General features: G+C 27.7%; 6 protein-coding genes across 11 annotated transcripts; 1 reads left to right on the top strand and 5 right to left on the bottom strand.

The window, feature by feature from the left end:
- Positions 1–93: 93 nt before the first annotated feature.
- Positions 94–2,336, bottom strand: LOC122577763 (dr1-associated corepressor). Its single transcript, XM_043749312.1, has 5 exons — positions 2,089–2,336; positions 1,812–1,884; positions 1,573–1,666; positions 1,311–1,490; positions 94–1,248 (listed from the first exon to the last, which is right to left on the bottom strand). Exons 1-5 carry the CDS (start codon positions 2,128–2,130, stop codon positions 945–947), a joined length of 693 nt encoding a protein of 230 aa, XP_043605247.1. The 5' UTR covers positions 2,131–2,336; the 3' UTR covers positions 94–944.
- A 907-nt stretch (positions 2,337–3,243) lies between these two features.
- LOC122573235 (DNApol-eta) lies at positions 3,244–6,555 on the top strand. 3 transcript variants are annotated; one of them, XM_043739328.1, is made up of 7 exons: positions 3,244–3,636; positions 3,730–3,864; positions 3,938–4,146; positions 4,240–4,406; positions 4,473–4,696; positions 4,785–4,908; positions 4,980–6,555. In XM_043739328.1, exons 1-7 carry the CDS (start codon positions 3,497–3,499, stop codon positions 6,438–6,440), a joined length of 2,460 nt encoding a protein of 819 aa, XP_043595263.1. In that variant the 5' UTR covers positions 3,244–3,496; the 3' UTR covers positions 6,441–6,555. The 3 variants fall into 3 exon arrangements, with proteins under 3 accessions (XP_043595263.1, XP_043595272.1, XP_043595277.1); XM_043739342.1 differs by lacking the exons at positions 3,244–3,636; positions 3,730–3,864 and having other exon boundaries at positions 4,026–4,040; positions 4,114–4,146; positions 4,218–4,406; XM_043739337.1 differs by lacking the exons at positions 3,244–3,636; positions 3,730–3,864 and having other exon boundaries at positions 4,003–4,146; positions 4,218–4,406.
- A 242-nt stretch (positions 6,556–6,797) lies between these two features.
- LOC122573249 lies at positions 6,798–7,320 on the bottom strand. Its single transcript, XM_043739357.1, has 2 exons — positions 7,055–7,320; positions 6,798–6,999 (listed from the first exon to the last, which is right to left on the bottom strand). The coding sequence occupies exons 1-2, from the start codon at positions 7,296–7,298 to the stop codon at positions 6,839–6,841; spliced, it is 405 nt and encodes a 134-aa protein (XP_043595292.1). The 5' UTR covers positions 7,299–7,320; the 3' UTR covers positions 6,798–6,838.
- A 112-nt stretch (positions 7,321–7,432) lies between these two features.
- On the bottom strand, positions 7,433–14,857 carry LOC122573212 (spatacsin). Of its 4 annotated transcripts, none has more exons than XM_043739295.1 (23): positions 14,703–14,857; positions 14,168–14,496; positions 13,935–14,101; positions 13,515–13,871; positions 12,636–13,439; positions 12,386–12,558; positions 12,041–12,315; positions 11,793–11,963; positions 11,500–11,724; positions 11,219–11,410; positions 11,031–11,150; positions 10,787–10,961; positions 10,482–10,705; positions 10,254–10,414; positions 9,861–10,179; positions 9,632–9,800; positions 9,202–9,558; positions 8,992–9,147; positions 8,766–8,914; positions 8,579–8,686; positions 8,211–8,504; positions 7,832–8,151; positions 7,433–7,751 (listed from the first exon to the last, which is right to left on the bottom strand). In XM_043739295.1, exons 2-23 carry the CDS (start codon positions 14,447–14,449, stop codon positions 7,550–7,552), a joined length of 5,400 nt encoding a protein of 1,799 aa, XP_043595230.1. In that variant the 5' UTR covers positions 14,450–14,496; positions 14,703–14,857; the 3' UTR covers positions 7,433–7,549. The 4 variants fall into 4 exon arrangements, with proteins under 4 accessions (XP_043595230.1, XP_043595239.1, XP_043595249.1 ...); XM_043739304.1 differs by having other exon boundaries at positions 14,557–14,854; XM_043739314.1 differs by having other exon boundaries at positions 14,711–14,852.
- Positions 14,858–15,157: 300 nt separating this feature from the next.
- LOC122577779 (odorant receptor 13a-like) lies at positions 15,158–17,455 on the bottom strand. Its single transcript, XM_043749345.1, has 6 exons — positions 17,087–17,455; positions 16,279–16,721; positions 16,058–16,157; positions 15,885–15,995; positions 15,471–15,626; positions 15,158–15,372 (listed from the first exon to the last, which is right to left on the bottom strand). Exons 1-6 carry the CDS (start codon positions 17,453–17,455, stop codon positions 15,319–15,321), a joined length of 1,233 nt encoding a protein of 410 aa, XP_043605280.1. The 3' UTR covers positions 15,158–15,318.
- Positions 17,456–18,160: 705 nt separating this feature from the next.
- Positions 18,161–19,947, bottom strand: LOC122573844 (odorant receptor 13a-like). Its single transcript, XM_043740761.1, has 6 exons — positions 19,570–19,947; positions 18,921–19,363; positions 18,755–18,854; positions 18,539–18,649; positions 18,300–18,455; positions 18,161–18,214 (listed from the first exon to the last, which is right to left on the bottom strand). Exons 1-6 carry the CDS (start codon positions 19,945–19,947, stop codon positions 18,161–18,163), a joined length of 1,242 nt encoding a protein of 413 aa, XP_043596696.1.
- Positions 19,948–20,664: the final 717 nt, after the last annotated feature.

Here is a 20,664-nt window from a genome sequence, read left to right as displayed (position 1 = left end):
TGTCTTTTTGTAAGAAATTTTCAAAAATTAATATATTTGTTCAATGAATGACCAAAGTGTAATTTGTTTCATATAAATAAAATAATATCACAATTGAGTTTTTATAGAATTTAATAGTCTATTCTTATCTAATTGTTGTGCATATATTGAACTATTCAGAAATTTAATAGTTTCAGTCATCATATTTAATATATAACTTTGCAACGTATGTATGTTCAAATAAGTATATAATTACATAAATATCTTGTGAAATATTTGTCAATGCCACTCTTTTTAAAATCAATTCCCTTAAGTATTGTTAATATATGTAAGATACTACCTCTTCCTTATACAAATTTATTTTTATGCAGGTAAAAAGTCTTAGTTATAAAGCTTATTATTGCATACATAATGTTGCAAATCACAAATATTCTAAGATATAAACTAAATGAGGTACAAGTAGAAAATTTTGCCAATTATAAAATGTAAGCCTAACTACCTACATCCTTAATAAGTAAATGTATTTGTATCTAGATAAATGTACAATATATATTTATAAATATATAAACAGAGGAGAACTGTATCTAGATTATCTTTAATGCATGTATATTTGGAGTACACAGCAACTGTGTCAATCCAAATATTGTTACTTATTATAGATGTGTATACATGAATATAAAGTACTTAAAATATGAGTGTTTTATGATAATCGAGTCGTACAAAACATTTTTAAATAGGAAATATGTAGTTTTAACTAGTCTGAATAAAATTTATAATTTAACAGAACAAATACAAAAATATAAAAATTTATGATTAGTGAAGTAAATATATATAAGTAACAAAACTGTTCATATAATGTAAATTATACATTGTCTGAATAAAATTTGGTGATATTATATGATCGCATACTTTAATTATTGTTTTAGTTTAATTTTAAATTCATATTTCTAATATTTTATAAATAACTATGTATCATAATCTTCATCCAGAGTAGCAGTATGAGCAAAATTTGATGTTGGTTGATTATTTGTATTTACATTTGATGTATTTGTACTTAAATTCATAGGTTTAACTTCTGTATAAAAATTAGGTTGACTAATTTGAAATGATGGAGGCACAGACATTTGAAATTCTGGAACTTGAGGCACAGTATTTTTTACCATTTCATTACAAGTACCTGGATTATATATTCCAGTTCCATCACTGTTTTCTTCATTTTCATTTTCTTTCTTTACTTTATTAGTTAATCCAATCTCCTGCTTTGAAAATCTATAAAAATACAATAATATATTTAAAATTTACAAATAACAAGTAAGTTATTTAATACTTACCCTGTATCTGGCTGTTGTATTGTAGGTGAATAAGTTGATGTATTTGATACATTTGTATTCATTGGAGCAGGTGTTAGAGGTGGTGTAGGTACTTCCTCATCAGGTCCTGATACATCTGGTAAAGAATTTACTAAATCTTTTAAAAAATCAAAGCGGCTTTCTGATAAAATACATTGTTTCCTGCAAAGAAATTTAATGCAAAAATGATCAACAAATCAGTTAAAACCAAGTATTAACTTAATTAATTTTATAAAAATCTTACATATGAGAAGGACTCAAAGTTTTAGCATTTTTAGCATTTGTAATTTCCATGGATTTTGTAAGTAATGAATGTACAAACAATTCTAATGTTCTAGGTATACAAATAGTTAAGGAATTTATTTTCAAAATAAAAATATATCATTAACGGCTTAAAGATCTACGATGTAAACAACAATGATTCTTATGCTGGCTTATGTTAGCATTAAAATTATTGTTCTTATTATTAATTTAAAAGGATATAAATTATAATCGGCACTGGTTGTGCAACTTTTCCAATTTCTTCATCAGTTTGCATAATTTTTTTTATTCTGCCCTAAGTACATTTGTAAAGATAGGTTAGTCATATAATTAAAATTAATATGTATATGGTCTTTTTAATAATATATTTCTTTATAATTTAAATGATATTACAAGTAAATTACATTGTTTTTACTTAAATTATAAACATGTAATTTATATATGAAGTGCATTTTCGTGAAAAACTTTCCCAAACTATACAGAGTATTTTAATACTCACTGCTGGAAAACGTGCATTATATTTTTTCTTTTTACTTGGCATTGTCACAAAGTGTAGTACTTCACCTTACACAAATTGTGTATAAATAAATCAGAGAATAAAACTTTGAAAAAATAAACACGTTTATTGTATATTGTATTTGCAGGAATCAAGGTGTTCCAAAACTTGACATGTATCTGTAACCTCTATGATGTATACATATACATTTTCAATAATCGTAAAGTATTTTACGTTCGTAAATGTAATACTTAATGCTACATTCATAGAATATAAACTACTATGTGTTCTAAAAATACTTGAAACCAACATATAATTTGAGATCTTAATTTATGAATATTAATATTCATTGCAGTAATATATATATTTTCGTATTTATTGTATTAATATACATTTCCCTTTTCTGTGCAAAAATTATTTATGTTTATTGATTATACATAAAATTACTAATGACATATCGTACATTAAAGATGTTGCATGACCTTTCCAAGATTTGGGGAATTTGGTGTGGTTGCAATCAGTGGAGTACTGAAGCACTCTGCACGCGTTACAACTTCAAACAATTTTGAAACTAATTCGATGTTTAAATTTATGTTTAAAATTAGTTATATTTACAACTGAATATTTATAATAGATTGATAACTTTAACAAGATTTGCTCTGTAATGAAATTTATTGAGACGCTGAGCTCAGCGTGACGGTTCTAACGATTCTTTAATTTTGAGTCGCAGAGTGGCTCATTTATCTGCTTGAATTTACATGATAATCTATGATTAATTTGTTATCCAATAAGACAAACTTTTATTAACTAATGCTAATAAATTTTATTTTGATTTACAATATTAGAAAGCGAGCGATTTATGCTTTGGCAAAGCACTTTACCATGGTAACGAAAGTAAATATGAAATTCGAGAGTAATCACAGTTGTTACTGATAAATAATTTTGTCATTAATCAATAAATTTGTTAAATAACTTTTGTTCGTTGCCTCGGCTACGTTGCTGTACAGTTAAATTCGCGGCGCTAGAATTAACCCTATTATCATACAAAATATTCACGCTAGAGAGAGCCACAGGTCTAAATCAGTTCAAAACAAAGATGACTACTTCTTATAATCCATCCTTACAAAATAATGTGAATTTAGGAACGATGATCTAGTTACAAATTTAAATTTGGGACTGTGTCAAATTGCGCTTGTGTTTTTCTTTTAACTTTGTACTAATTTGATTATATGTAAAAGTTTTATACCTATAACCTATTTTTAAAATACTAAAATGATAACAATGTTTTTGTAAATATATATAATTTAAACTTCCATTTTAATAAATACTAGATGAATAACGTCGTATTATACTAATGTTTTTAACCTATAATTGCAAATAATTTTAATTAATAGATCAAATTTATTTTATAATGGCAAACTCAAGCAATGATAGAGTTGTCGTTTTAATAGACATGGATTGCTTTTTTTGCCAAGTTGAAACAAAACTTCAACCAGAATATGCTGGAAAACCACTTGCAGTTGTACAATACAATCAGTGGAAATTAGGAGGGTAAAATATTCTAGATAATATAAATTATACTTAGCTAACTTAAGTAGATAGATTAGAGAGAGATTCTAAATATTGCTAATATTTTCTAAATAGGATAATTGCTGTTAATTATGAAGCAAGGGAATATGGTATTACAAGACACATGAGAGGTGAAGAGGCAAAAGAAAAATGTCCAGATGTCGTTTTAGCTAGTGTACCATGTTTTCGTGGAAAAGCTGATACATCAAGGTATATCAAAAAATTATGCATTTAATATTTTTTACACACACATAATGTGGGTGAATTACAAATGTTTGTATAGATATAGAAGTGCTGGTCGTGAAGTTATTAATGTTATAAAGAAACATTGCAATATAATAGAACGTGCTAGTGTGGATGAAGCATATTTAGATATTACTGACTTGGTTTGTAAAAGGATGTCTACATATTCTATTTCTTTGAATCATTTAGTGACACAGCTTTCAAATACTTTTGTAGTAGGATATTCAGAAGTTGGAAAAAATGATGAAGGTAAGAAAAAATTACTATTAACTTTTATGACTATAAATAAATTTGTATATAATGTTGTTATATGATATAAGCCTTTATATGGTATGGATTTAGAAGAGAGAAGTAAAGGCACAAAAACTTGGATAATGAACGTTTTTGAGAATCTTGAAGACATAAAAGCACAAAAACTTGCAATAGCAGGACTTATAGTTGAAGAAATAAGAGCTGACATATTTGATAAAACAGGATTTAGATGTTCTGCTGGTATTGCAGGAAACAAGGTAAAAAGGTGTACTATCTATTTCATTACCTAATTAATTAAAAAAAGTAATATTGTATATGTTTAGATATTGGCTAAGTTGGCATGTGGATTGCATAAACCAAATCGACAAACAATATTACCTACAACTGCAGTATCAACTCTGTATTCGACATTGCCAATCAAAAAAGTTAGAAATCTTGGTGGGAAGTTTGGAGATGTCGTTGTTGAATCTCTCAATTGTAATGTTATGGGTGATTTAGTGCAGTATTCACTGCAATATTTACAAAAACGATTCGATGAAAAAACAGGGTATATTTATGAACTCATAATTTCGCTGAAAATAATAATGTATAAAAACGTTACTTTGAAACTATGTTATATTAATATATTTATTTAGGTTATGGTTATACAATATTGCTCGAGGAATAGACAATGAACCTGTTAATATACGATTAGTATCAAAATCAATTGGGGCATGTAAAAAGTTCCCAGGAAGACAAGCTATTATCTCATTAGATGTGGTAAAGTACATAATGAAATTTGTACATCGGAAAATTGTGAATTATTTCTTTACATAATATTTTGTTTATAGTTAGAACATTGGGCTGGTGAATTATCAGCAGAAGTTTGTGAACGTCTTGAACAAGATCTTGAAGAAAATGAGCGACGAGCAACGTTAATGACAATATGTTATCAGTATTATCAAAATAAGGCTACAGTATCACAATCACGTTCATGTACTTTAAATTCATATAAACCAGGAAATATGGCAATTCGTTGTGTACAAATCATATCTAAGTCAACACAATGTCCAATTGCATATTTAGGTATATCAGCTGGTAAATTTATAGCAGCTAAAGGTAGCGGAAATTTTCGGAATTTCTTTAAATCAAACGAATCAGAGCCTCATAAGAGAATAGATGCACAAACAGAAAATACGAAAGTAGAAAGTATATATTCAGTAGAAAATATTACTAAGAAAATAAAAAGTGATTTAGATGTCGATAAAATTATTAATGTAGATTCTAATAGTGATGAAATTAACAATGCATTAAGTAATAAACTAAAACATGTTGGGAAAAAATGTTCTAGAATAAGTGCACAATTAGGTGAACAAAGTTGTAATATAAAAACAGATTGGTCTCCTACTTCCAGAAGATTAAATAATTTAATCAATTCATTAAATGAAGGAAATAAAATAAAAACATTTTATGAAAAGAAGACAAATTGTTTTAATTTGAATGATCCCTTAGATCAAAATGATTTTAAGGAATCATTTTTTATGAATGTTTTCAACCCAAAAGAAAGTAATTTAAAAGATACACATGTAAATGATATTAGGTTGATTGAATTAAACGACAATGTAAATATAGATATTGAGTTTGAAAATGTAAATGAAGATAGTGTAAAAAATGAGAAAAGTAATTTTGACGAAAAACTGGATTTGAATATGAAGGAGAATAGTGATAAAATGTATACAAACAATGAAATGGAAAATGGGCCAACTTCTTCAAATATAAAATTAAATGAAAATAACAAAATGATTAATGAACAAGATATACAACTAGAAGAAATATTTCCTGATTTGAGTAATATTGATCCTACTGTAGTTGTATTGTTACCTTCATATTTACAAGAAAAAGCAAAATTATATATGAAAACAGAAAGTAAAAAGGATATTTCAAAAGAAACTATAGTGAAAATGTTGAAGGGAAAAAATAAATCTAAAACCAACGCTTCAAAAGGAAGAAGAGATAATGATATTTCTAGTTTCCTAATTAAAAAAAACTCATCTAACTCAATTGAAGTTCCTTCTAAACAATGTTTAAAATGTTATCAAATGATACCTATATTAAAATATCAGGAACATTGTGATTTTCATGTGGCTGAAAGTCTGCAATGGAACTTAAATAATTCAGTATTACATACTACAAATATAAAAAGGAAGGAAAATACAAGTGATATAGATACCAATTCTATTAAACGTCGATTAAATGCAAATATTTTAAATTCTCATAAGAATCATAAATCCATATCATCATTTTTTTCGTAATATGAATTGACATTTATATATTATATTGATATATTATATCTATCTCAACGAAATAAATCTTAAATAAATATTTTATGTATCATTTGTAAAAATATAATTACATTTTATGAAATATGTAGATATATATTTACAACATAGTCTTCTTGGAATTGAAGTAGTTCTCCTCCTTCAATTTTATTTGAATTAATGACACTTTTGAAATAAAAAGTAATAATACTGTAATATGCATAAAATGCTAATGTTGTATTGATTTATAATAAATTTTATTTAATTATATTGCTCCAGCATCTTTCATTTAAATAAAATAAAATGATAGATAATAATTAAAATAATAATAATAGTTAAAAAAATATTTTACTTTTAGGTATCTTATGATATACTTGTTCAACATTGATAAATTATGTATATGTACAATTAATACTTAAAAGTCGATTTGTACTTAAACAATCGAGTTTTGCAAATTCCGTTTTCACGCTTTCTTTGTATCGTTTCATTGAATCTTGAAATGTAGAAATCGTTGTTTTTATTGCATCGTTAGATGCCTTTAGCAATTGAAATGCTAAAAAAAATAATGAAATTTTAAAATAATATCTGAAAAAATTATAAAATTGTACCTTGTTGTTTATCAATCTCTGCTTTCTCGATAGCTCTCATTAATTTATGCATAAGTCTCAGTAATTTTAGTTGTTTTCGTGACAACATTTTTTGGAATAATATTTTTCCGAATTTTTGTTCGTGTTTTTTTATATATACGTCCAATTTAAGAACTGCTGCTTTTTCTGTTTGACTATGCCATAAGATTTTTTTATAACATACATTTTTATCCATAATTATTGTCTTAAATTTTACATTATACATATTAAATTGTACATTAGAAATATGAAGCTCAATAAATAATTCTGTTGTTTTTAAGTATAATTAAAAGTTTATACACACAGTGGGGTCGCCCTATATATTCCGAGTTGAAAAAATAAAGAAATTTGGTGACAATATAAATATATAAAAACATATTTATTTATTCAAAAACAGTAATAAAAACATACATATACACTTTGGATGTTACAACGTTTATGAATGTTTATAAGGAATATATAGTTTAATGAAAATATTTAAATAGCATTATATCCTTTTTTCCATACAGTGTCTTTTAGATATGCACCTATCATAGGATTATTGAGCATTGTTTCTACAATACCTTTAAATCCCAATTGACTGGCTAATACATATTTACACTCCACATCTGACAATTCAGAAATTAATATTTTCATGTTATCTGTCATAGTATGAGTAATGCTTTTTTCCAGTCTGTACCTATAATAAAGTTAATAACGATTAAAATGGAAAGAAATATTCAAAAATAAATTATTTCTTTAAAACAATAGTTAACTTGCCTGCGTACACAATTTCTTACAAGACCAGGGGTGAGCTTATTTACTGCTATAAAATCTTTCAAATATTTTTTTTCTCCATTTAATATACAATGGCTATAAATCAGATTAGCCCAATCTACGTGATGATTATATGCATGAATGACAATAAAAGCTTGAGAGAAGCTTAAGTTATGACATAATACTTTATCAATATCTCCAGGTTTTAAATTAAGTATACAGATTACTTGTTGATTATAAGACACAGTATTAAAAAGTGAAAGTTGGAGAGCAACTAATTGTACTTGATCAGAACATTGATTAGCAAGATTTAATTTATTAGCCTATAACATATCCATATTATAAATTTTTATTTATACAAATAATCTAGATAATGTTTTACCTGTAAATAGTATTCTGTTGCGTGAGTATAATTAGTAACAGCTAAGTGTAACTGTTTCAGAATATTTTCAGTTTTGATGAATTTTTTTTCATGTTGAACAGTACTTTGCAATTTCATATGATCTTTTGTAGCATCTGATATTATTGTATTAATTATATCTTTCGCTTCATTTTTCCACATATGTGCTAGTTCATGATATAGTCGAAAATGTAAAGCTACCAGAGTAAAAAGTTCTTTATTTTCAGGACAATGACGCTTCAGGAATTCCAAAATTGCTGTTTCTAGACCTATTACCTGTAACATGTTTAATATAATATTGTATATAGTATTTATATATGTATTTAGAAAAATAAGAAGCGTAAAGAAACCTTATTTAGTCCTTTTCCAAGTAAAAATTCAAACTGATCATTTTCTTTTAAAATTTGAAATACATAATTCATTTCTGTGAAACGACCAACACCTGTTACAAGACGTACCTAAAATTGTTTGATATTATATATTTTTTAAGTACAGTGTATAAAATTTTGTTTATTTAATTCTTGTAAAATAACGTACTAGTAATGTCCAGTACTTAAGATTCTGCAAAACATTTGCGAAAATTTGACATTTACATAATACCGATGCTATCCCTTCCATATTGCAGGAAGTTGTAAAACAATCATGAGCACGTATTAATAATTCTGCAATCGTCTTCAGAGTAAATGCTAAACAATAGAAAAGGTTTTAATAATAAATTTAGTTATTATAGGAATGTAATGATAATTATATTTTATTATAGTACCGCTTGTTTTTTCGCCATGAGAATGTCCAAGCAATTTATTTGCCGTTTTTAAGAGTTTCCAACCAAGGAGTGAAACATCATTGCATAGTTCCATAATAACACGAAAATTTGTATTTAAGGAATATCCCCACAAGCAAACGTTATTTTCATATCCACCTACAAAAGCAAACTTTTTATAGTTGTGTATAAATTTATAATATCATTACATACCTTCTACTGCACGGTTAATATTTAGAGTAATATTTTCAGCCAAAAATGTTGCAACATTATCATTGTTTATTTTGTATGCAATAACTATATCATTAATAATTTCAGATTTATTTTTAATATTATCACTTTCTGTAATTTCTTGTAAAAATTCAATTGGATTGTTTAACATTAACAAGAACTGATAACTTTTCTCCAGTTGCATGGCTAATTTATAACATAATACAATGCGAAGACATATGTCTACTCCATGTTCCAGGATATTAAGTAATTTTTCTAAAATTGATAAACACTCCATTTGTATTCCATGAACATCTTCATGTTTTAGTTTATTCATTTCAGTACTGATTGAAGTGATCACTGTAATCAAAGTTTTGTTATAAATATGTGCTAGTTAATAATTTGTTGCAATGAAAATATAAATTAGACATACATGAAGAAACTGAAGAAAATCTTTGTAAACCACGATTCTTTAAGGCATTGTATTTTTGTTGCTTATTCTTATTTACTTCTTTCAGAAGACTTTGTTGTTCAATATTTAAATCATTTGGTGAAATTTCACCTTCTGCTAAACTCAAACATAACATCAGAATTTGTAAATCCTACAATTACAATTAAAATAGTTAATACATATTTATTAATGAAGGTTTAATGAAATTTACCTTATGTTTGTAATTAAAAATTGTACTTATTCTTAATGCTGTATCCAGTTTACCTAAGTCAATTAATGTATTAATTAAACTTTCAATTGCATTTTTCTCTTGTATGTTACTTAAGGTATAGCCAAATTTCAATTTATTTAGTCCTGATAACAATTCTGTTTTTAGTTTATTGAAGATATAAGGTCCATCATCTAATTGCACATTTTCAGGACCTGCTAAAATACATGATTTCCACATAGCTGTTTCAAGAACATCAATATCTTGTTGCTCTGTTTCAATATTCTTTAAGGTTTCAAAAGCTAGTTTTAATATTTCATATCTGTTAAAACATATATTTCATATTTGATTAAATCTATATGTCATTGATGTCTCTAGATAAAAAATATCATATACCTTTCTTTATGAGAAGTAACTTTTTCAGCATGCTCAACAAAAAATTCTGCTGCTTTTTCATATGAAATGTTGTATTTTTTAAAATTTAGTGCACATTCGTTCCAAAAATTATCTTCAATTTTCTCATTTTTTTGTATATAATATTTAAATTTACTTCGGCACTAAAAGGATTAATAATTAAAATATCAACGATGAAAACTTGTACTTATATAAAAAATAAGATAATACCTGAGCTAAGATTATTTCAGACGAATTAAATCCCGCTACATTTGATAATTTTAATGCACTAGTATAATCTTCAGTTCTTATTAAATCATTAATGCACCTATGAATTTCTGTATCAAAATTATATACATTGTCTGATACCGTAAATGCCGCAAAATTTAATGTGACATTGGTTTTTTGAAGAATTTTTATAACTTGTAGCAAAAATGGAAAGATTGGAACGAAACCTGTAATGAACAAGGAAATTAGTTTATGTCTGATGTTCATTATCAATTATTGAAATAATAATTCATACAAGATAGCAGTACCTGGAAAATTCTTATAAATGTTACATTTTATCAAAATTTCGAGAAATTTTATTTGGAGATGTGTACTTCTTAGACCATGAGCGAGTGTTGCAATAAGGCATTTAATTGTAACAATTGCAATCCAGTATAAATTATTCAAGTATGTGGCATCTGAGCAATTCCAATCTATAGCTTCCTGAAAAATACGTAATTTTCATATTATTTCACGTAATTGTTAAATAGTGAAATAGTGCTTGATACATACATTACATTTTAGATCTACACATTGTGCTTTAAAATCCAATAATTTTTGTTGGCAACTTTTAAGATCACCATAAATTACACATTCTATGAGAAAGTCAAAAAATAAATTGAAGAGACTTTCCTACAATCAAACTGTATTAGGAAAATAAGATAAAACAGGATATTCATATAAAGGTAAAGTATACTTACAGGCATAAAAATTTTATAAGCTTTACTAACAATAGTAATATATCCATATGTTACCATTTGATCCAATAAGTTATAAACTTGGTTAGCTGTCCATACTTGTTGTTCTAAACATTCTTTATAATTAGAAAGAATTTCTTTATCTGTGGTAGATATTACCATCCATGAATAACAATATGCTGCAATTGAAGATGGCTAAAAAAGATATTCAATAAGAAAAGCATGGTATGTCCTGGAAAATTTTATAGTTGAGAAAAATATGAAATTACTAATATATAAAATACCTCATAACAGGATGCTAAAACTATAAGGAAAGGCTTTGAAGTTAACCGGGATGAATTGATTAAAGCACCAGGTGGATCTGGGCTTTGGTGACATTTCAATATAATCAACCACAAATCATCATTTGGAGAACAAATGTTATCATTTACAGTATATTCACTTATATTATGAGAATCATAAGTGCTTGCTAAATCTGCTGAGACTGGTGAATCATAACTGGGTGATCCCTATTTAATAACAATATAATGTAGTATTTAATAAAATATGTTTTGAATATATGACATTTACTACTTACACTTTGTTTAACTCCAATTTTGTAATATAATGATTGTCTAACATCTCGTGATTTTATCTTTTGTTCATTACATACAGCTAATTGAGATTTAGTGAGTTGAATATTACTCAAACAAGTTAATAAATGTTCTCTAAGAATTGTGTCTTCAAAATGTTCTGTATTTTCCAATATCTAGAAGCAATGAAGAGGATATTTTTTTTTTAATTTTAGAAACCTTGTATAAATTAATTAAAACTCAAAATTATTACCTGGTTCAGGGGATAATTAAAGATGTGACAAACTAATACAAATTCAAACCAGTGATTTTTACTTGCTAAAAATTTTAAAAAGCTGATTGGGAAAGCAAAGTTGTGTGCTGCTGCAAATCGTACAATAACATCCCATATTTTTAATACATTTACGAACTCTTGACTATCATTAATTGAATTTTCAGTGCAACTTGTTTGAAAACTACTTTCAAGATAAGACATTACAGTCATTAAATCATTTTCATTTTTGTATATTATATTTTCTAGTAAATTTCCTGTTAATTAAAAAATATATTGAAGACCTATGATTATCAATTCTAATAAATATCCAATGAACATAATTACCAATAGGAATATTAATCTGTTTATAAATATAATTTGCCACGGTTATATGCAGCCTTAAATTTTCTGAATCAATACCTAATATTTCCATGAAAGAAATACAAGTATGTAAAATTTCAGGTTTCTCTAAATTTCGTAAGGCAAGACTATGCGCGTACAGAGCCGCTTTATATTTCCTATAAGTGTAGTACAAATATGCATAATATATTCTGAAATACATAAATACATGAATTACTATATAATTCTTCTTTACCTTCTGGAAGAAACATTTCCAATTAGTTTTCCTTGGGAATGTTTTAAGCTAAATATAGCCATATTAGGACGGGCTTCTTTCAAATAGTATTTATATGTTAAATCTTCTGTATATCCATATTTTTTAACAAGAGTATCATTAGAAAAATGAGGCATTGGTTCATTATTAAAACGCCACTTATATAATTGTTTAACGTTTAAATTTTTGTAACCATCTAATAATTCATACATTGTAACTTTGTTCTTTGGTTCTTTTTTTATAATGGATTCAAGAATTGTCACTTGTTTTAATGTATTCTGAAGAACTTCATTCGAAATATCATAGTTGCATAATTGCAGAGGATTTTTACTTGTAAATATATTTTTTAGAGTAATTTCTTTTAGTACTGTGTCTTTATCTTGATTGCATATTGCACTTTCTCTAGACTGGTATGAAAATATCAATACTAAAACTATTAAATAATTTTGCTTCAAATATTCGGTTACATCGTCAGAAAGATAGTAAATTGTTTTAAAAATTCCTTCTGTTAATATATCTTGTAACGGTTCTTGATTTTCACACATTTTTGTCAATACATCATACAATTCAATGATCTTGGTTTCATCTTCCTGAGTACTTGTTTCACTCAAGCAATGTGCAAGACACAATTCTTTGTCGATTTTCTTCATAAATTCAGTTTTATTAATATTACAAGATTTATATGATAATATTGTATTAAATTCTGATATTGTCATTGCACTGGCATATATACGTGCTAGTAATAATTTTACATCACGTTGTTCTCTCTCTACAAATACGCCATACCTATATATTAAATATTAGTAAATAAATATTTAAATATTTAAATATATTTCATAAATGTATTTTATATGGACTTACCTACATAAATGATTTTTAGCTAGATCTTTTATAAGAGTACTGGCATCTGAAGAATCAATAGCTTCAATCATATCTGGTACTATATCCAAAGTATGAAACAACGACTTGTATTCTTCATTAACTTCATTTACTTCTTCTATTGTATCACTGCCATAGTAAATGTCAATCCAAAATCTCATTAGTTCAATTTTATTATTTGACAGTAAATAATCCCATAGCATAATATTAGTTATATTTTTTGAAAGAGATTGTTCAGTTATAGAAAAATATAATTCAGTACATAATGCTTGTTTTATATCTTCTGGTAATTTTATAATATCCTCTATACATAAAGAAGAGCTCAAGCCATCTTCAACCCTAAACAAATGGTATTTCTTACCTTTTGATCTATTTAAACTAATTATTTATGAAGAAACTTACATATATTTTTGTTCAAATTCTACAATACTTTTTATTATATTCCATGAATCTATGTATTCATTTTCAAAGTGTGCAACACTTATTAGATATTCTGATAAATAATTTCTTAATGTAAAATCCTTGCAGTTTACACAAATTTTGAATATATATTCCACTGGATTTTTGTCCTATAAAAGAACTACATTAATGTAAAGAATAATATATTGCTTGTCAGTACTTAAAATTTTATATACCATATTATTTAAAATATGGGAGGCCCTGTAAATTTGATGTTTCTTTAGAAGTTCTATAATCCAAGTTTCAACTTCTTTGTTGAAATAATGCTGAGCATCTTCGATAGAACATCTTCTTCTATAAGCTAGACATTTATAAGCAAGATTAATGTGAGTGCCTTTTGCAGAGGCTTCTCTAACAAGTTCTCTGTCCCCTAATATACGCCAACCAGACCAAATAATTGCAGGTTCTCCAGTTAAACATTCAATCGGTATGCCTCCCACTGTTGTTTTTTCTGCCATCTTGTTAATATATTTTTTTTATAATATACCTGTATCATAATATTTTGCTGAAACAATATAGATTTCAATACAATTTATGTTAGGTTTTGTAACATATTGTTACTAACTTTTCATTACGTTATATTTTACTGTAACACTTAAAAAATGTTTTTACGTTATTTTATTAAATATAAAATTATAAACTACAATACTATTAGCATACAAAAATTTTCTCTTTGCTATTATCTATACACAAAATACATATATGACATACAAATGTACATTGTTGTTGTATATTATGCAATAAACGTTGTTTAACGTTTTACTTTTGTGAAATGTCAAGTTTGAAGACAATAAGAACTAAGAAAGATTCTTATCATGCTGTCACGGAGAAATACACAAAGGATATAACCTAACAAACACGAAGATGGTACCCCGCTGGGGGTAACCATCCACATGCTATGTATATTTAAGATATAATATTTTACCAAATATCCCACTGGACAAATTGTAAAATTGCAATAAAATAATAATAATAAAAAAAAAAACGGAGAATACTGAAATAATTACATTTGTTATCGATTGATGGTATTGACTATAAATAAAGTATAAGATTTCAACCAATTGCACACGAATTATGTGTAAATTGCATTTCCAGTTGTACATTTTAAATCATGAATGTATAAAACGAAAATATTCATGTTTATTCTCAATTAAAGGTCGACTAGCTAAGAAGCTGATAATTCTGCTGATAATGAACGACCACATAGTACCATCTGGGTAACACTATGTCATAAATTGTATTAAGATAATAAAAAATATTGCTATGTCTTATTTTTTTATTTTCTCTACTAGAAATACTATAAAAGTACATAAAAATTAATAAATTATTACATAACAGTAGTCCGGAGGAAATTTAAATACGCCAGTGACGATTTGAGAACCTACAAAGATAGAGTAGTTTTTATGACCGATAAATGATTTTTCAAATCCACGATTATGTAAATATTTAAATATTAGTTAAATATTATTAGTCACTTACACTTCCAAAAGTTGATAAAGATAAATCAGTTATCCTGCCTGCGCTAATTTTAACCGGATTATTCGACATAGCAATGATTAAAATAAGACCGTGTATTGTCTTAGTCGGTAAACGAAACCAGTCGATCATGAAACAAGACAATCCAACACTACTGCTCTATAATCAAAATCAGAAATAGAATAATAGATTAAAAAATAAGTACATATTCTAAGCCAGTTATTAATAAATTTTTGTAAAAGATAATAGTTTATCTCAAGGAATCATTAATCTATATATTTATATAAATTATCAGCTATAAATTAAATTTGATAAAAATTTATTAATAATATTGTAAGTGGAAAAATTATGGAAGTATTTTAAACGGTTTGATTTTTTAAAGTATATTGTATTTTTTAGTAAATTATGAAAATATACCTTTTCTATTAGGAGTTCACCAATATAGCACAATATAAATATGTTAAATGTCAGAGATATTAGTAACATTGTATATGTTGTAAGACTGATGGTATTACTCTGTTCCCAATCCTATTATAAACAAGCAATCATGAATTTATAGGATATTATAATGAAAATAAAAAGAAACTCACCGTTATACAATAATATTCGAGTAGACATATTATACAGGTGGATCCAATAAATTCTAGGAAGCATACTTCTTGTAGCACCATTTCTACTGCTGCCGAAAATCTATAATCGGTTATAATACAATATCATGTACCATTTTTGTACTCACTGACATGTATAAAGACTTCTTTATATTAATTATATTATGTACATTAATATTAATACATTTATCACTTGTTTGTACCTTAAAACTCGCAAATGACGTTCAACAATTTCTATCAATCGCGCATTTAAATTAAGCGTTTCTTTCATATATTCGTCACGAACAAGATCATTCAATCGAGATATAATGATGTCGATTTGTCCACAGGTGTGTGTTGCGAAAAGAGCGGCTAATCCACAAGCACCGGCAGTTATGGAATACATCACGTATCCACACATGCAGTGAATAACGTACACTAGATCATAAATGGGGCTACTCTGAACGTCGTACAATGCGCTATATGTAGGATATACCAGAGGTTTGATTGTACGATTATGTTCATCGACAAAAGTGCCGATCGCGTACTGTAAAATCGAGTGATAGATTGTTCCACCGGTGTACATGAATACGGCGCAGATTATCGTCAGATTTCGACCCATTCGCCCGTATTTTAACATTATTTCGCGATCCTTATGTAGTTCCACCTGCCAGTAGGGACGTCCCCTTAACAAAACACTAAACGGTTTAACTTCAATGAAATATAAAAGAAATATGAAACTTATGTAGTAGAAATATTAGAATTTATTTATCTTTCCAAAGATATGGAAAATTTCGAAGTCAAGCGTTTTCTCTGATTGACGCGTTCACACGTTGTCGATCATCGATGATAACCATATGATGATTGTATATATACAGGATAAAGAAAATACGTATTATATTTTGTGATACGCAACGGTATAGAAATTAATTATATATTTCATTGTTCATTTTAATTTAAAATGATACAATTCTCGTGAATGAAAAATTAGTGAAAATCAATGAGAATCGATGAACGTGTTAATTCACTGACCTGTTCCCAGTCAATCCACATCTGTTCGATGCAGCCTTTGATCCTCGGTTTGCGAAGGGTGAGCGCCCAGTATTTCATCAACGAAATGCAACAGAAACTGAGTAAACCGGATAATTTTAATTTCATTATAGCATCTTTTTCTTCGAATATGATATGCAGAGTGCATGGAATAATGGCGAAGAGTAATACAAAATTACTGAGTGCAATTGTGATTTTTGGTAGAAATTTTGTAACATCTCCTACTACTGCTGGCCAAATGCCAATGGATTGCAGGATCCACTTGCTGTGTTTGGTTACATAAGCGATATCTTTCTTATAGTACAAGTTTCGCGGTGTGTAATCACACTTATGTTGCACAGAGAGATGCATATTCGCGGATAGCTCGAAAACAACTGATTACGATAGTCCAGTAGCATTGATTGAAAGTTAAGCTTGCGCTCGTGATATTGTGTGCGTGCATCTCTTTCATTACTTTGAAATCGATTACCATCAGAGAAGGGGACGTTTGAAATTATAGCGAAGCTATAGTATAACTTTCTGTCTAGACGTGAGTGGAGAGACGTGAGTTGGAGAATAAGTGCATAACGATTAAGAACTTGTAGTGTTAAGAAAGAGTATAGCGTATATATTTGTAGCAAATAGTAATAAAATAAGTAAGTAAATAAAATACTTTGGAATTTGTATGTGGTTTCTTTTGTCACTTAATATGGAGAAAATATTTCTAAATGTAATAGACATAACAATTTACGTGGCTGAAATTAAATAGCAATGATAAAATGTATTATGTCTTTACTCTGATATTTTAGTATGATTTCAGTAAATAAATATCAATATGTCGATGTTCCTCGTGATTTTTTGCCATTTGGTTAAGCTACTGCGAAAACAATTATACATATACGGTTATCAAAATGTCATATATCATTATCAAACTATAAAAATAATATATTCAATGGATAACCTGTAATAATATTTGAGAATATCAAGTATTTAAACAGGACTGAATATATTTATGATATAATTTTTTATTTATCATTCTACGACTAAATATTGGGAAATTGAACAATTATTAAATTACTACACAAGGGCAGTTCGGAGGAAATTTAAGTACGCGAATGACGTCTTTAGAACCTGTAAAGATAGAGTTACATTTAATTGTCAACAGATAAATAGCTGAAATCAATTTTAAATAGTTAGAATCTTTGTAAAAAATTACACTTGCGAATGTAGACAAGGATAAATTAACTATTCTACCGGCGCTAATTTTTGCCGGATTACTTGACATTGCGATGATCAAAACGAGGTCTTGCACTGACTTGGCTGGTAAGCGATACCAATCTATCATGCAACAGGATATTCCGACGTTAGTACTCTGTAATGTAAATGATGCAAATAATAGGTAAAATTTCGTAATAAGATATTATAGATTACGAATAAAAATATAACGCAAAATACCTTTTCAATTAGCAGATCACCAATATAGCATAGTAAAAACATATTGAACGTTAAGGATATTAACAATAACGAATATGTTGTCAGACCAATTTTATTATTCTGTTGCCAGTCCTGTTAAAAGTATATAAATATTATAAATTAGTAGAATAAAAATAAATATAACAATACCCATAAAATTAAATACGAAAATATAAATTAGGAGCAGCAAAAATGTACCGTTATACAATAGTATTCGAGCAAGCACATTACAAACGTTGTTCCAATGAATTCTAAAAAGCACACTTCTTGAAGAACCGTCTCAACCATCGCAGAGAATCTACAATAGCATTGTATGTATTTAATTAATAATAAATATCATTTTACTTCACCTCCTTATTTGTACTTTAAAGTTCTTATATGATGTTCAACGATTTCCATCAGTCGAACGCTCGTATTAGAATTTTCCTTGGAAAATTTTCCATCAACCAAATCATTCAGTCGAGACATAATGACATCAATCTGTCCACAGGTGTGTGTTGCGAAAAGTGCAGCTAGTCCGCAAGCTCCAACTGTCACAGTGTCAAACACATATCCGCACATGCATTGGAGAACGTACACGAGTTCATAAATGGGACTTTTTTGAACGTCGTAAAGACCACTATACGTAGGATATACTAGTAATTTGATCGTACGATTAAATTCATCGACGTACGATCCGATCGCATATTGCATGACCGTGTGATAGATTATGCCACCGCTGTACATAAACACAGCACTGTATACGGTCAGTCTTCGTCCAATCTTCCCATATTTTAGCATTAACTTGCGATCTCTTTGGTATTCTATCTGTCAATTGAAAAAATAATACAGTTACATATATCTATATTATTAGACTGCCAACATTTATGCAAATTCATATTCTTCGGAAAACTAGGATCAGAAGGCTAAGATCTAGGCAGAAATTTGCTTCAATTTCTCACGAATACATAAAAATTCGCAATCCATTTATCATTTTTCTACTGGGTTACACAGATATACTTGTTGCAACTGACCTGTTTCCAATCAGCATATAACTGTTCGATACAATATTCGATTTTCGGTTTGCGTATTGTCAGAGCCCAATACTTCATCAGGGAGATAAAAGAAAAGCATGTTAAGCCCAGAATCTTCAGTCTTAGCAAAGGATCTTTTTGCTCCAATACAATGTGTAGCACACACTGCACCAAGGTGAAAAACAATATTAAATTACTTAGTCCGATTGCGATTCTTGGTAAAAATTTGCCGATACCCTCCACCATAGCCGGCCAAATCCCAATAGAATTCAAAACCCATTTATTGTGTTTCGTCACGTAAATGATGTCCTCTTCATAGTTTGGATTTCGCGACTGATCGGTCTGATTACGAGCGGAGAGATGCGTACTCGTGAACATGTCGAAAACAACTGTCCGCGATAGTCCAGGTGCATTGATTGCAAGGTCGTTGAGCTTGCGCTCATGATATTGCGTGCGTGCATTTCTTGCACAACTTCAAAATCGATTATTACTCATCAATGTAGCGAATGTCTGTAATTGTAGTGAATAGCGAACTTACGATGCTATAGAATCTAACTTTCTGTTTAAACACGAGTGGAACAGGTTGGATCATAAATACACGACGATTAGGAGCTGCTGATGTTAAGAAAACACAGTATCGTTTTGTATAGTATGTGTGTTTATGTAAAATAGCAATATATATAGGTGAGTAATTTATTAATAAAATATATTGCAATTCCTTTCCTTTTTCTTTGTTAAAAAAGTAGTTTGAAAGCTTAATATATATTTTGTAATTTACTTACATTCGAGTACGTTATTGTTTATTTAATTTCACAATTAGTGCTAGTTAATGTTAAACGATATTTCTAAATGCTGGCTTCTTTTACATGAAAATAGATTGTGACTGTTTGTTCTATGTGAACATAATAAATTATTGTGCCTGTGATTTGATATAATATAATGTTTATATGACGTCGTGTAATTAAAAACGATTAAGAAAATATATTATCTTTACCTTAATATTTCCGCATGATATCACAATTTTATGATTTCACAAACTAATAAATTTTTATATGTTAACATTTTTAATGATATTTAATAATATTCACTGTACAT

Source organism: Bombus pyrosoma, linkage group LG2, assembly GCF_014825855.1.
Source record: "Bombus pyrosoma isolate SC7728 linkage group LG2, ASM1482585v1, whole genome shotgun sequence".
NCBI classification, from domain to species: domain Eukaryota; kingdom Metazoa; phylum Arthropoda; class Insecta; order Hymenoptera; family Apidae; genus Bombus; species Bombus pyrosoma.
The sequence above is the reverse complement of the archived record's forward strand: the minus strand, read 5'-3'. Positions and strand labels throughout refer to the sequence as shown.

Coding starts and splice junctions, on each gene's coding strand:
- LOC122573249 (XM_043739357.1), bottom strand. CDS start 7,298: ATGTATAATGTAAAATTTAAGACAATAATTATGGATAAAAATGTATGT. Junction 7,000..7,054: donor AGAGATTGATAAACAACAAG/GTACAATTTTAT, acceptor TATTTTTTTTAG/CATTTCAATTGCTAAAGGCA.
- LOC122577779 (XM_043749345.1), bottom strand. CDS start 17,455: ATGCATCTCTCTGTGCAACATAAGTGTGATTACACACCGCGAAACTTG. Junction 16,158..16,278: donor CGTCATTTGCGAGTTTTAAG/GTACAAACAAGT, acceptor AACCGATTATAG/ATTTTCGGCAGCAGTAGAAA. Junction 15,373..15,470: donor CTTTATCAACTTTTGGAAGT/GTAAGTGACTAA, acceptor CTATCTTTGTAG/GTTCTCAAATCGTCACTGGC.
- LOC122573844 (XM_043740761.1), bottom strand. CDS start 19,947: ATGTTCACGAGTACGCATCTCTCCGCTCGTAATCAGACCGATCAGTCG. Junction 18,855..18,920: donor CATCATATAAGAACTTTAAA/GTACAAATAAGG, acceptor ATGCTATTGTAG/ATTCTCTGCGATGGTTGAGA. Junction 18,650..18,754: donor TCGAATACTATTGTATAACG/GTACATTTTTGC, acceptor TACTTTTAACAG/GACTGGCAACAGAATAATAA.
- LOC122577763 (XM_043749312.1), bottom strand. CDS start 2,130: ATGCCAAGTAAAAAGAAAAAATATAATGCACGTTTTCCAGCA. Junction 1,885..2,088: donor ATAATGCACGTTTTCCAGCA/GTGAGTATTAAA, acceptor AAATGTACTTAG/GGCAGAATAAAAAAAATTAT. Junction 1,249..1,310: donor ATACAACAGCCAGATACAGG/GTAAGTATTAAA, acceptor GTATTTTTATAG/ATTTTCAAAGCAGGAGATTG.
- LOC122573212 (XM_043739295.1), bottom strand. CDS start 14,449: ATGGCAGAAAAAACAACAGTGGGAGGCATACCGATTGAATGTTTAACT. Junction 13,872..13,934: donor GAATTTGAACAAAAATATAT/GTAAGTTTCTTC, acceptor CCATTTGTTTAG/GGTTGAAGATGGCTTGAGCT. Junction 10,415..10,481: donor CTGAAATAATCTTAGCTCAG/GTATTATCTTAT, acceptor TAATCCTTTTAG/TGCCGAAGTAAATTTAAATA.
- LOC122573235 (XM_043739328.1), top strand. CDS start 3,497: ATGGCAAACTCAAGCAATGATAGAGTTGTCGTTTTAATAGACATGGAT. Junction 3,637..3,729: donor AATCAGTGGAAATTAGGAGG/GTAAAATATTCT, acceptor TTTTCTAAATAG/GATAATTGCTGTTAATTATG. Junction 4,909..4,979: donor CTATTATCTCATTAGATGTG/GTAAAGTACATA, acceptor TTTTGTTTATAG/TTAGAACATTGGGCTGGTGA.